Here is a 14,648-nt window from a genome sequence, read left to right as displayed (position 1 = left end):
ATTCCTGTTTCTGATGGCAGATAGTGATTTTGGCTTGAGAAAGAAGCTGAGCTTGTGTTATCTTAAGGATGTATATTTGCTATGCTCAGCAGCTGGGGGGGTCTGTGTATGTGGAAATAGCATTCTCCTTTGCTAAGCTTTAAAGGAAATTCCAACAAGTTATGTTGACGTCTGGGAAACTCAGAGCAGAAACAAACATTTGTATGCTTGAGCAGCAAAAAATCCAGAAAATACACAATTCATAACATTGACCTTTCTTTATCATTACAGTAACAATAATAGATTGATTTCCTGTACTAAAGTTTTCCAGATAAATGTGTTTTCTGAAATGACTGTGATTGATTGTACACCTATGTTATCTGCTGTCGGCAATCTTACATATCTTTATTTTTTTCCCCTTCTCTTCCCTCTTCTTGCAGAATCAGAGCAAAAACATTTCAAAAGCTGAAATAATTCTGAGGTTTGCATTTCAAACCTCAATCACTGTGCTGAGCATTGCATGCCCTTGCTCTTTAGGCCTGGCTACCCCCACAGCTGTAATGGTGGGCACAGGAGTGGCTGCACAGAATGGAATTCTCATCAAAGGTGGAAAACCCCTGGAAATGGCACATCAGGTTAATAGTTCATTCTGTACTTTTGTAGCTTACCCAGATATTGCTATATGAAATATAATTCCCCAGGAAATCCTTCATGTCCAAAGAAAGATGGTGGAAAGTTGTTCGTTCTTTTAGTTTGCTTTTTTTCTTTTTTCCTTTAATTGATTGCTGCTCATTAAGCTTAAGAAGATAAATTGAACCTTCTTCAAAGTAGTCACAGCAAAGTGTTGAGAGCCAACATACCCTACAATCTCATGACTGTGAAGTTGCTAATCCTCTTCATGGCAATCCTCTTCATGCTAATCCTCTTCTGCAAAAGAGCCAATAATCCACTGAGTTTTTTCTTTCTTCTGAGATCTCTTGTGAAATACATATTGTTCATGATCAGTAGTTTAAAATGTAAAATGCAAGGAAAAAAAAATTATTTGAAGTTGTTTTAGTGTATAGACAAGAAAGACAGAAGGGAGGCAGAAAAAAACCTTCAAAGACACAAAAATTATGCAAAGAGGAGGAAGGGGTTGAAGGAGAAAGAGGTTTGACCTGTCTACAGCTGCTGAAAAGAAAATGAATCAATACCATGCTGTGATAGGCTGTATTAGATATATGCAGAACACTTTAAGGGAGGAGGATGGTAACAGCAAGTTAATCAGACTGATAATTCTTGTTATTACTTGATCAGAAGTTTTTTCATGAATCACAAGTTTTTCCAAGTCTCTGGGAAAATATAAAAAAGACTGCTAATTAATGCTGGAAGTTTTTACCTTTTGGATCCAAGCAAGGCTATGGTCAGGTCTTTGAAAATTAGGTGACCTGTGTGATTCTGCAAGGTTGGTGTGTTGGAATAGCTGGATATGGAATAAATGCCTACTTTGCTAAGTTTGAGGGATCTGTGTTTCTCTCTGCTGTGTTTATTTTCAGGATTATAATTGACTTTATCTTTGGGTTCCAGTATATGTGGGGCTGTGTTTTTTGGTTCATTTCTGATTCATCAAGACCCAATGGCCTGGCTGACAAGTGATGGCTGAATTTGGTGAATAGCATGACATCAATTTTGCTTAGGTTATTGTTTCTTGAACTTCTTGCACCCTTTACATCTTTCTATGACCAAAACACTTCCTGAGTACCCTTTCCTCTGTGTTATTGTTGATTGTTTAGAACTGCATTCAAAAAAGCTAAAAGTGATTAAGGTGCCATTACATGACTCCTGCATGTGAATGCATGTTCTGTCCTTTGTGTATGCATCCCAACAATTACACTGTTGTCTGAGATCCTGATATGGACACAGGATAATCTTGTAGCTTTATGAGGAATTAATAAGAAAGCATAAGGAGACCTGCTGTACAGATAATTCAAGGTACCTAGAGGAATCCCTGCTTCTGTAGATTTATTCTGCCTTTGTGTGGATATAGTCAACTGTTTATTAAAGTCTTGACCATAAACACATTTATTCTGCCTTTGTGTGGATATAGTTAACTGTTTATTAAAGTCTTGACTGTATTTATGTCCCATAAACATACCAGCATCCCTGCAAGTGCAGGGCTTAGGCAGCAACTGTGTTTCTTTCTTGCAGATCAAGACTGTGATGTTTGATAAAACTGGGACCATCACCTATGGAGTTCCTAAAGTCATGAGGGTGCTTTTGATGGGAGACACAGCTGTGCTCCCCCTGAAGAAGGTACTGGCTGTTGTTGGTACAGCAGAAGCCAGCAGCGAGCATCCTTTAGGAATGGCTGTCACTAAATACTGCAAAGAGGTATTTGGCCTTCCTGTTTCATCCAGGGCCTGAAGGCATCTGTGAAAATGCAGCAATGTTGTATAAAATGATCAGGTTCCAGAGGAAAGGGCCTGCCTAAACAGTAACAGACTGGAAATCTGGGAGATTGCATGGTGGTGCATCATGCTCTGGACATTACCAGACAGTATGTTTATCTAAGCTGTGCTTTTCTGGTAGCAATGTGGAGTTCTGAAGGAAGATCTTGCTGAGTTTATCTTGAACTAAAAAGAAAATAAGGAATACATGCAGGAGGAATACTTATACTTCAAATAACATCATGAAGCAAATGTGTGTGATGACATTTCATATTATCTGACTATAGTCACTTCTATTAGTCACTTGCTTATCTGACTAAATTAGGCAAAAGGCTTTAAAGCTTGAATATTAAACTGTAAAATTTGTGACTTTCACGAATGAATTCATCAATTACGCAAGTCTTTGCAAATTTATCCTCAGAGGTCATTTAAATATGTCATGTATTCCTCAAGCTTCAGGGAGAAGTAAAACACAAGTCACAGTGAAAATAGGAAGCCTATGTAAATAAACAATTAATGTCTGCTAAGAAAAATCATTAATTGATTTAGGGAATAGTTTTAAAAATATACCAAATTTACTAGATCTTTCAGTGATAAAATTTAGAAGTAAAAACATAAATTTAGAAGTAAAAAGATAATATAAGCAACAAACCAATTGCCTTTCTTGTTTTTTACATTTTTAATTTAAGATTTATTTTAGTACCCTGACAGTTCTGTAGTCATCCCATGCAGCAGTTATTACTGGATCATGGCTTATATGAATTGGAATGCTATAGTGTTGGCTGGTGTTCTTACCTCCTGCCTTGTCATCCCTGTGTTTTAAGATCACTGAGAGGTACATGTAGTTCCAGCTTTCAGAGACAACCCAGAAAAACTTATTTACAAATTAATATTTTCTCAATTTTTTTTTTGTAACTTGTAGGGTCCTGATAACCCCTTTATCTCATCTTGAAGGTGCTCACTGGCATCTCTCCCTAACTCAACAGAAAAACCCAGTTTCCCTAACATCCAGACAGATCCCTCCAGGAATCAGATACAGTTCTTCACTGTACTCTTACATATATATATAAAGGTCTGATCCACCACAGGCAGTTGACTGTGAGATTAATTAGAAGTTGCATCATTTGTAAGCTGAGTGGCTTAATGTTGAAATATTTCTTTTTCATTCCTGTCTTGGCTGAAGTCATGAACCACCAATCTAATTTTTTCATCCTTGAACTACCAGAAAAAGCTGTTCTTTGTGGTTTGCTGTTGCTAGGGCTGAGACCTGGTTGTCATCTGTATGGCTGCCTCTTTCTTAGAAGTCTAAGCCACAGCACACCCAGAGCATCCTTATTTTTAGTTCTGTGCTACTGATAGTCCAGGCTAGTTTTCAGTTGGTCAGTCATTGCCCAGGGGATGAATGAGGCCTCTTTTTGGCAAGAGTTATTTAATGTTTGTACCCCACATGGGCAGCACAGATTGATGATGGCCTCTGGTTACATCTTCAGGAGCTTGGCACTGAGAGCCTGGGATACTGCACGGACTTCCAGGCAGTCCCCGGCTGTGGTATCAGCTGCAAGGTCGGAGGAGTTGAGGCCATCCTTGGCACAGCTGAGGAAGCTCCCAATAAGCTGGATGCTAACAGGACTGGGGACAGCAGTGCTCCTCTGGGAGATAATGGAGTTATCCCACTCTTGGAATCACAAGGTAAGTGATTATCTGCCCTGTCCTGCCCCTGTGCCAGCTGCAATGTGGGGGAGAATGAACCAACAGCGCCAACCACCTACCAGGCTATGTACAAGAGAAAAGTGGATATGGGGCAGAAGAAGGCAAAGAACAGGAGGGACAAAAATGTGCTTTAACAAAGATTGAAGCTCTCTCCACAACTCTTGATCTTTCTCTGCAATTCAGAAACTTAATTGAGAATTATTTACAGTGATGCATACTTGAAAATTCCATACAATACACGGACAATAAGGCATACCCAGCAATATTCCTTTTGGACAGAGGAATGGTCGAGCAGACAGCAAATCTTCCCATTTAAAGCAGTTACTTTTAACATATACTATCTTACTACAACTTTTGATATCCTACCCTTTAGTTCCTTATTAACTTGGACCTTTTGTTTCCTGTTCATATGCCTCTCAAGGCACTTAATTTAAAAAAACCAAAAACAACTCAAACCTATTCAGCAGATGCAAAACAAAATGTGCTATATCTGAAAACTTATTTTAGTGCCTGATAGTTTTGATTAGGCCAATAAAATTCAGGTTTGTTTCAGACTCTCTGGATGCCACTTTGCTATTTTGTAGTGTAGGAGAGAAAGAAAAGGTATTTAAAGCCTTTCTTAAGGAGCTCATCAGTTCTCTTCAGAAGGCTTTTTTTTCAGAAAGCTCTTGAGCTTTTTGAGAAAGCTATTAGAAGAATTAAATAGAATGAGAACTTCAATCATCAGAAATCATGAGAACTGTGCATTTTTGAATGGTGCTAATGAAATATTTTCTCACCTACTTGTATGGTTCTTGTGAAGTTGGATTGGATTCATAATGAGGTGCATTGTTTGTTAGAACTACACTACTTTTTTCTTGTCAGAAATAGCTTTTATATTTGAAAGTCATTAGTTGTGAGAACAAAGGAGGATAGCATTAACTAAATGTGTGTACTGTGCTTATGCAGAGAAAAAATGCCAGCTGGCAAAGGCAAACACGAGCAAGTGCTTCCATCAAGTGCGTGACACAGTTTTTTGTGTAAAGAGGCACAGATTGAATCTTGAAAGAGAAAACTTTTATCAGGCTGTCTTCAGGCAGTGCCTCTGCCTAACTTGTCTTCCTCAAACATCTCTGTTTGTGTACACTGCTTTTGAGATGCTCATTTTTCTTTCTGTCTGTGCACAAAGGTCCATCAGCTTCTGAGAAATACTCGGTGTTGATCGGAAATCGTGAGTGGATGCGACGCAACGGCTTGAATATTGCAAATGATGTAAATGATGCAATGACAAACCATGAAATGAAAGGACAGACTGCCATACTAGTGGCTATAGATGGTAACTGCTCTTCCTTTGAGTGACTTAACAAATATGAGTCAATCCTACTGTGAAACAGATGAAAACAATCTGAAGCAGTTGATTCACAGCAGTTAACACTGGCTTAGTGTTAAGAAACTACTAATCTTTTAGTGCAGAACTGCTTGTGAACTGTGAAGTATCAAGGTGTTCTTAACAGAAGCTTTACCACACAACAGTGTTTATAAGGTTTTGTTGTGTAGGTTTTAATTTAAGAATTAATTTCTGAACCCCCTGTTGTCTAGGATCATTGTTCAAACCAGCAGTGACAATATGGTGCCATGTCCAATCCTTAATTTATGTCAGTTAAGGATCATGGACAAACCTATCACATCACTGGTTTCAAAACATGCATAAATAAACATGCATGAATAAACATGATGACTCATTAGATCAGTCATTTCAGCCAGTGGGGTTCTGTTCTTTACCATGCAAAAAGAGATCCCAGACAATACCTTGATATGAGAAATGATTACAATGGTGATAGATTGCCAATGCACCTGTGATCTTGAAATGAGGCCAATGATTCATTTACTGAACAAATATTCTTGGTGCCCCTAGAGAGCAATTTTGAAAGGCATTTGCTTGTGAAGGAGGTATGGATGCACCTTTGTGCCAATGTACTGGAAGGCAGATGCAAGACTTCTCAATGAAAGTAATTAATTCTAGTAGAGATCCAGCCCTGAAAGACTAGGGGACATAAAACCAGACTCTATGTGCTTCCTCTTGGAGGATTGGCTTTAACATCTGTCCTGGGCACAAATACCAACACTTTCTCTGACCCACTATCATATTTGTCCATGCCATAAAACATAGAAGTCAGGCTTGTTTAAAAACTCCTCTCGTCTTCCTGATCCCTAAATATCTGAAACAGGCAAATGATAAGAAGAGACCATAAGTGAGAGAGCTGCAGACACGAGTGTCAATGTGGCTCTGAATGTGTTATTTCACAAGCTGCCACAGTGGGATGGAGGGGAAGCTGTGTTCTCTTGGTGCCACTTTCCCTCCCACAGCTCTCTCTGACAGAGGATGTTTCCATTGGTGCAGGTGCGTTGTGCGGAATGATCGCCATAGCAGACACCGTCAAGCAGGAGGCAGCCCTTGCTGTGCACACACTGCAGAGCATGGGAATAGACGTGGTGCTCATAACAGGGGACAACAGGAAAACTGCAAAAGCCATTGCTACTCAGGTATCTGCTTCTCTGTGGTTCAAAAAGCTACACAGTGAGGTTCTAGAACTCCTGTTTGCCCTGGTGAATTTGAAGCAGGAGCTTCAGTTTCCCTGAAACTGCAGTTTCTCTGGATATATTAAATGAAGACAAATTTTTCTTGAACTGGACTGAAAATCAGGTCAAGTCCTATGGCATAGTAGAGGCCAGTGGCTGTGTTAAGATCCCACTGTAGACATGCAGTCAGTACTTCTCCAGAGTAATGGAGTTTCTTGCAGTAATTGGTTGCTGAACTGAAGCTTCCTGTTTCCCCTCACTGAAAGGCAGACCTGTTTGATTAGTAATGAAGGAAAGTTCCTTGAAGATGCAGTCCTGGTCACAGGCAATCCACAGTGTGGATTTGTCATTATCTTAACGATAACAATATGAATTATTGCTAAGAAGCATAGCAATCTAAAGGAGGTTGGGTTTATATTTTTCCCAATGGCCAACTATAAATGAAAAGTCAGATTCTTACTCTCCTTTGCTATGTTTCTACCCTCTCAATCTTCCTTTCCCTCTCTCCCTTTTCATTGGTCTACTTCTAATCTTACCATGTGCCACTTTGCTTTCCTCAGGTATCCCACCACACAGCTGACTCAGCCAGCACTGTGCTATGCACACTCTTCTGTGCTCTGAGGTCTGTTTTGTTTTTCCATGTGATGCTTTAATCCTCCTCCTATTGGCTTTCACACTTTCACTTTTGTGTTCAGTTATGATAAAGTCCTTTCCCACCCAATTTTCCTTGTCAAGGGAAAAAAGTCCTTCAGAAACAAGCTTGAATTTATGGTTCCAGGAACACAGATGAATGTTTTAAACAAGCTTATTTTGTGTCAACCTACATTTTCATTGAATTTTTGGAACGTTCTTTCCAATGGAAAGAAATGGTAAGCTGTTTTAAAAAATGTTATAAAATGTTACTTTTCAAAAGGTTTAAAGAGAGCTCCTATCTTCTGTGGTGAAAAGCTGCTTCTGCCTGGTGAGGCAGCCAAACAAAGGGCATTATCCCAGCACTATTTAATGTACTCATCTGTTTTCCAACTACAACAGTAGAGCCATTGCTAGCAACTCCACATAAGTTGCCATGTGGATGGGTAGAAGCGTTTAGGCAGCCATTTGCTTTATTTTTATAATCTCCCTGAGACCTGCACATACTTGTGGTCTCTGTGTTTCCCCTGCTGTAACTGCTTGATCCTACATGGTTTATGTATTGCATTATCTGCTTGAAGGCTCTGCAGAGGGATCTGGACAGGCTGGATTGATGGGCTGAGGCCAGTTGTGTTAGGTTCAAAAAGGTGAAGTATCAAGCCCTGCACTTGAGTCACAACAGCCCCTGCAGCACTGCAGGATGGGGGCTGAAAAGCTGCTCAGCAGAAAAGGACCTGGGGGTGCTGCTTGACAGCAGCTGAACATGAGCCAGTGTGTGCCCAGGTGGCCAAGAAGGCCAATGGCATCCTGGCCTGTGTTAGCAATAGAGTGATCAGCAGGACCAAGGGAAGTGGTGGAGTCACCACTCCTGAAGGTATTTCAAAGACAAATCTTTATTGCTGGGACAGTGGAGCTCCACAAGCCACACAGGGCATGATGTGAAGGGCAGAGTGTGGTTTGCCAGCATCTCTGCAGTAGGAGGGTGCTGTTATCAATCCTGTTCTTATGCCAAAGGTATGTTGCTTTTCAGTTTTCTGTGTAGCTTGCAAATGTTGACTTCACCAGAATCAGTTTGGTTGATATTCCTGTTTGCCCTTCACCTAGAACACCAAATGGCTCTTCCTTCCAGCATGAAGCATGTCACCAACACAGAGTGTCTTTCTTTGTATGTAGGTTGGGATCAAAAAAGTCTTTGCGGAGGTTCTTCCTTCTCACAAGGTTGCAAAGGTCCAGGAGCTCCAAAATGGAAAGAAGAAGGTTGCAATGGTTGGTGATGGAGTCAACGATTCCCCTGCACTAGCCAAGGCCGATGTTGGAATTGCAATTGGAACGGGCACCGATGTTGCCATTGAAGCTGCAGATGTTGTTCTTATCCGAGTGAGCACTACAGTTTTGGCCTGTCCTCTTTTATCACTCACACTCCTCATTTTGGTTTAGTTTTCTGAAGACTGCGTGTGGAAAACTTTCAGTGTTCTTCTGTCTTGCAGAATGATTTGCTGGATGTAGTTGCCAGTATTCACTTGTCCAAGAGAACAGTTCGAAGAATACGAATAAATCTGATTCTTGCCTTAATTTATAATCTGCTTGGAATACCCATAGCAGCAGGTATGTGACTGCAAGAGCTCAGCTTGTCAGACAGCAGCACAGTTGTTCTCTGTGGTGCCTCTTACAGGATTGATTACCTGCTCAAGGAACCAAAAACAGGTTCCTAGATTATTTAAAACTTGGTAGGAGAAGGGTGAAATCAGTACACAACACTTTTTTTTTTTTTTTTGCTTGCCTCTAAGGAAGAATTACTTCTAGATGAAATTAAAACTATGCTCTTACTTCATATAGCAGTACTTGAGGATTAGTTCCTGTATATTCAAACCCAACTCTAATCAGATGTGCCATCCTACTTTTGGGTGCTCTCTCTTTTATTTGCCCCGAATCGCACATATTCTCTCCTACTGCTTGTAGTCTTTATGCCTCTGTCAGACATTTTCTCATGCTATAAATTCCTACTTAAACTTACTTCAAGTATTCCTTGTTTTGTTTATGAGTAACTTCCCCCTCCTTTTCCTCTACTACTGCCATGCCTTTCTGTTGCCTTTGCCTTTGCTGTGTTTCATATGTGCAGAATATCTGGAAGGGACAAATAGTCTTGCCCTGTGGCTGCAGCCTTGTACCTGTATGGGTGCAAACGTTATCCCTTGCAATGGAAGGGACATGTTTAGTAATGAGTGAGTAAATACATTTATTGATCTAGTTGTGTTTCTGGAGGCCTCAGCGGTGTTGTAGAACTGCTGATCTGTTCTGTGCTATGCAGGGGTAGAAATTCCTGTGCTGGGTTGAGCAGCTCTGGCTCATGTCCATATGTTTTTTTTCCTAGGTGTGTTCATGCCTGTTGGCCTTGTGCTTCAGCCTTGGATGGGGTCAGCTGCAATGGCAGCTTCTTCTGTGTCTGTCCTGCTGTCTTCACTACAGCTGAAATGGCAAGTTGTCTTGTGTTTATCAGCTGGGAACTGTGGCACTACTGAGGCTGGGGCTCAAGTGAGACACCCCTTTGGGCTTTCTACATCTAAAATTCCTGAAAATGTCCTACAGGACTTTCAGTCTTACACCTGAATGTCTATTAGCTTGGGATTGTTCTGTCTAGTCCTTGGCTCCAAAAGAGACAGGTGTCACTATTATGAACTTCTCTGGACTAAGACAGTATGCAGTATGCTTAAAGTAGCAGCTAAAAGTGTGACTGGATGTCACCTGGGCCCATGTGGTGGAGATCTAGTTCAATACCAAGTAAAGTAATGATCAGGAGGTTTTGCTGTGAATATCAAGTGAACAAGTAGTTTGAAAGATAATTCTCCATAATGTAACAATAGATTTTTGAAAAAAATATTTGTGCCTGTTTAGTTTTTATTTTTGTCTATTTAAGTTAGCCAGAGAGAAACAGGGAAGCAGTGTATTTATTCTTTTGCACCTTGCTGCAGATAAGGCATCTCTCTTTATTCTTTTGGAAGCAAACCAATTTCTGATCTACAACAAGATTTTTCAAGTTCTATTCATTTTAATGCTATATTTTTGGGGTACCTTTTTGGCAGTTACAGTGGACCTGTTCTTAACAGCATAGAAAGCAAACACTTTTTAAGAATAAGACTTTTTATGGTGTCTGAAATTGGTCCAAACCTTCACATATTTTTATGGTAGCTGTGGTCTTCTGTACATTACAGTATAGTACAGTACAGTATAGTATAAACTAATTTTCCAAATATGGGAAATCTGTTCCTACATCATGTTTCTAATCCTGCAAATGCTCAATGAGACCACAATATAAATATAAATAACACACATACATGTCTGTTTGCAGAGTCAGCCCTACCACTCCAGGATTTTCATCCTAAAAGGTTTCAGTGTATAGTTATCCAAAGGATGAGAAATTTCTATAACAGGATTCCTTAATTCTCCATATCTTTTGACCTTGTGCCAATTTCATTAAGTGTCACAAGCCATTTTAGGTAGATATTGAGAATCTCCTAAAAATATTTGGCTTAAGACTTATGGAAGCTGTCTTACAGTATACATTTTAGGACAATAATCTTTCTTGAAGCTTCAGATGAGGTGAATAGAAATTCAGGTTCCAAAGAACACAATGGTGCGTATATGTATGTGAAGAAGACCATGCATACTTGCCGTTGCTGGGATTTGACTTAGTATGCATTGAATCAGAAATATGGTTTTGTGTCATTGAGTCCATTTACCTGCAATTGTCTTCTATAAACCTTCTAATATTTCAGCAAACTCATAATTTTTGTTAAAGAACCTCACTTTGAGAGTCCCTCTGTTTTATTATTGAAATGTTTTAAAGCCATGTGACAAGTACTCTTAGCTATTTAACACTGTGCCTGAAGTGCATGGAATCATAGAATCATCTGGGTTGGAAAGGATCTTTAAGATCATTAAGTCCAACCTTTAACCTGGCATCACCAAGACCACCACTAAACCATGTCCCTAAATGCAACAGAAGAGTGCTCAATCAGCGGTATGTGGTTTTGAATGACTGAAAACTCAGACTAGAAACATCTTCAGGAGTGTTCTGCATTTCCCCATCATCCCCCCTTATCCTTCTGTGCTTGTCTTGACTTGAGAGAATTGGCAGGCTCAAAATTCAAGTAGTAATAAAAATTGTTATTCTGTAACTGATTTTTGAGATCCTTACACTCTTGACATCACACATTTTAAATTAATTGTTGGTGAGCTATTAGATAGGAAATTAAATTTAAACATATGAAATTAATCTATAAAGTTATTTTTTCTATATAAACACTTTCAATACATTTAGGTTATCAGAAGTTTCTGATTTGTTCCAGTGCCAGATGCTTCTACACATTGACCTCTTGTTGTAAATATCTTTTCTCTTCCTCTTTCTCAGTTACAAGAAGCCAGACACAGAAAGTTACGAAGCACAAGCTCAAGGCCGCATGAAGCCACTCACTCCTTCTCAAATCAGTGTCCACATTGGAATGGACGATAGGAGGAGGGACTCTTCCAAACCGTCTCCTTGGGACCAGACAAGCCAAGTGTCCCTCTCCTCCTTGGCTTCAGACAGACTGCCAAGACACAATGGCTTCATCCAGGAGGAAGGGGGCAAATGGTCATTGCTCATAAACGGAGCAGATGAGGAGCAGTACATCTGAAGCTCGGGACTCTTTGTGCAGGGGGAAATGTTCCTCCTCCCCAGCCAGGGGAGGGACTGACTTATTTCATCAACAGCTTCAGTGCTGTAAGTGAAGTATTCCTTCAGCTCATAAGACAATTGCAACTCAGCTCAGCGTTGGGTTGTATGGATTGTGGATTTTTTTCAAGTCACCAGTTCTTTCTAGTTATGAAAATATTCTGTGCCACTGTAATGAACTGGCTTGTTTGCACACAGCATTTAGTGAAATAATGCAAAATTGTAATTTGTAGAGTCTAAAAGAGTTTCTCTGTGACTCTTTGCTAGGAACCAAATTTCATACTTTTCACTCTTTCAAACTTTATTACTTCAAGACCACATGAAGCAAGAGTATTTTCAGAGCTGCCAAATATTAATTTGTGTCTAAATGAAATTAGCAATGGCATAAGGAACTCTGTGGTCAGAATTTGAATTTTTACACAGAACTAGCCATGTCACTGTGAGAACACTTTGCGTTTAGGATTCATGGCATCTCCTGGGACCAAAAATGCTTTGTTGTTTCACCTACTTCAACTCTCTGAAAGGTCTTTTTCAAAGATTTTCACTGCTTTGAGGTATTGCATCCTTTTGATGCACGTTTCTACTACTGTCTTTGATTTTCTCTTTTGCCCCATAGGACCCCCTTTCCCCTTTTTCTTGCACAAGAGATCTTCTATGAGTTATCATTATGTTTACAGATATTCCTGTTTGGAACAAACTCCTTTAAGTCACCAGGAACCTTTCCATTCCAGTTGAAATCCATAAAGGCAGAACAGTTCCTGATCCCAGTTGTCCAAGACACCTTGCTGGACCCCAGGGAGCTCCTTAGAGTTGGGAAGTTGTCTGTCTCTTTCCTCTGACAGAGTGAAGAATTTATGCCAGTGTGAGCAAAGGTGGTATTTACCTTGGCATGACTGAGCAGAGCTAGCACTGGTGTGACTCCAGTGCAGCTGAACAGAGGGGGATTATTGCATAACTTAAACCCAGCTTGCTGGTTGCTTAAAATGCAGCTAAAAGTTTAAATGATAAAGGTGGAAAAATGGCCTTAAGTGGGCTTCTGTTTGCTATCATATGAATAAATGACAGAACCTGAAGTAAGAAAATTTGTAATTTAAATTTGTATTTATTTTTTTGCATTGGTTTTAGTTTCCCTCTTTACTTCAATGAAAAATCAAAGTACTGGACAACCGTTTTTTTGCTTTAACATCTTTACCAAAGCTTGCAGTAACTTCACCTCTGTGGATGTCAGATTCACCCCTTAACACTTTTTAGGATCAGAACAGTAGGAATCAACAGCTTTGGTGCACTGGATCCAGTTCCAGAGCACTGTGTTGTCCAGGTGTGGGACTCTGATGTAAGCCGAGGTTTATAGTCAAATTTAGAAACTGAAAGTAGAGGAAATACTTTGCTGAACAACATGAAATAACTACTTCTTTTCGTTGACTGAAATATAGAGCTGTTTCTAACAAGGGTTCAAATCCTGCTTCTCCTAATGTAAAAATGAAAAACAAGTGAGAGAGGAAAAGAATTGTTCTTAAAGCATTGGATGGGTCTTCCCATTTTCTCAGCACTGTCTTAAATATAATTACAAATCAGTTTTAAAACTCTATATAAGTAGAGATTACTTTCACAGCACATACACTTTTCAAACATGCCATAGGTGCATGTCCCTGTGAGAAAGAGGCTCTGAAGTTTTACTATTCTGTATTTTCTTACCACTCCTTACAGTAAAAATATGCTTTGTTTTTTTGTTTTTTTTTTTAATCAAACAAATGACTGTGTGCCTTTTTCTTTAATTTTTTTTTTTATTTAGGGGTTCAGAATAAAAAGAGCATAAACAGAGATTGTTGGATTGCAGGGTACATATGCACAAGGTTTTGTGACTGCTTTGTGATCTGTTTCAGGTAGGATATATAGCAGGGAAAAAGAGACAGTGTTGTTTTATGTTGAGACAGGTGAGGTTGCAAACATGTTAAAGGGTGGAAATTGGATTCAAAATCATCTTGGGGAATTGGACAGAACCAGGAAACTTTGCAAACAGAACAGAGAGGAATTAAAGGTCAATGTAGTTGAAAAAGGTCAGGTAGTTGTCTGGCATTCATTTTGTCACCCCTTCTAACACCACAGTGATCCTGCAAAATGAAGAGAAACATAGAGAGGTATAAAGACTGTATCACCCATATGACAAAATACCTCATTCTGTTCTGCTCTGGAGAGGCATCAGCTGAAATAGCAGGTCTAGTTTTATGTGTCATGCTTGTTAGGAAAAAACAGTTCAGAGAAGAGCAATGAGATTTAACAGAAATCTAGAAAACGTGAGAATGTAAGTACATGAGAATGAGAAATAGAAGATTGATGGAGTTTGAGTAATTTTGCTTACAGAATACCTTAAGGAAATACAAGTCTCAAGACAGAAAGAGAACAATTTATTCCTTTCATCTTTTCAGTGTCTTTTATGTTCATGGTGAATAGAACAAGAAAATAATAGGCTTATTTAACCAAAGAGTATTTAGATTAGTCACTAGGGAGGAACTGTGTAACAGGAAAGATTGTGGAGCACTGGAAGAGGTTTCAAATGGGGGCTCTTCAGATGCACATAGCACTCAGGCACATATTTGGTGATAAATGTGTTAGTCAGAGGTGAATCCTCCCGT

The 14,648-nt window shown here is 39.5% G+C and overlaps 1 protein-coding gene across 1 annotated transcript in view; it reads left to right on the top strand.

Moving 5' to 3' along the window:
- Positions 1-13,370, top strand: part of ATP7B (ATPase copper transporting beta) — a 31,272-nt gene extending 17,902 nt beyond the window's left edge. Inside the window, exons 13-21 of the mRNA XM_005420785.2 lie at positions 420-614; positions 2,167-2,349; positions 3,896-4,094; positions 5,284-5,430; positions 6,496-6,638; positions 8,478-8,681; positions 8,792-8,909; positions 9,676-9,778; positions 11,713-13,370. Coding sequence (XP_005420842.1) covers positions 420-614; positions 2,167-2,349; positions 3,896-4,094; positions 5,284-5,430; positions 6,496-6,638; positions 8,478-8,681; positions 8,792-8,909; positions 9,676-9,778; positions 11,713-11,977 — 1,557 coding nt within the window. The 3' untranslated portion in view covers positions 11,978-13,370. The remainder of the gene's footprint in view (positions 1-419; positions 615-2,166; positions 2,350-3,895; positions 4,095-5,283; positions 5,431-6,495; positions 6,639-8,477; positions 8,682-8,791; positions 8,910-9,675; positions 9,779-11,712) is intronic.
- Positions 13,371-14,648: the final 1,278 nt, after the last annotated feature.

The sequence above is a fragment of the Geospiza fortis genome, unplaced genomic scaffold (assembly GCF_000277835.1).
Source record: "Geospiza fortis unplaced genomic scaffold, GeoFor_1.0 scaffold194, whole genome shotgun sequence".
Classification (NCBI taxonomy): domain Eukaryota; kingdom Metazoa; phylum Chordata; class Aves; order Passeriformes; family Thraupidae; genus Geospiza; species Geospiza fortis.
This window is presented reverse-complemented; position numbering and strand designations above follow the sequence as displayed.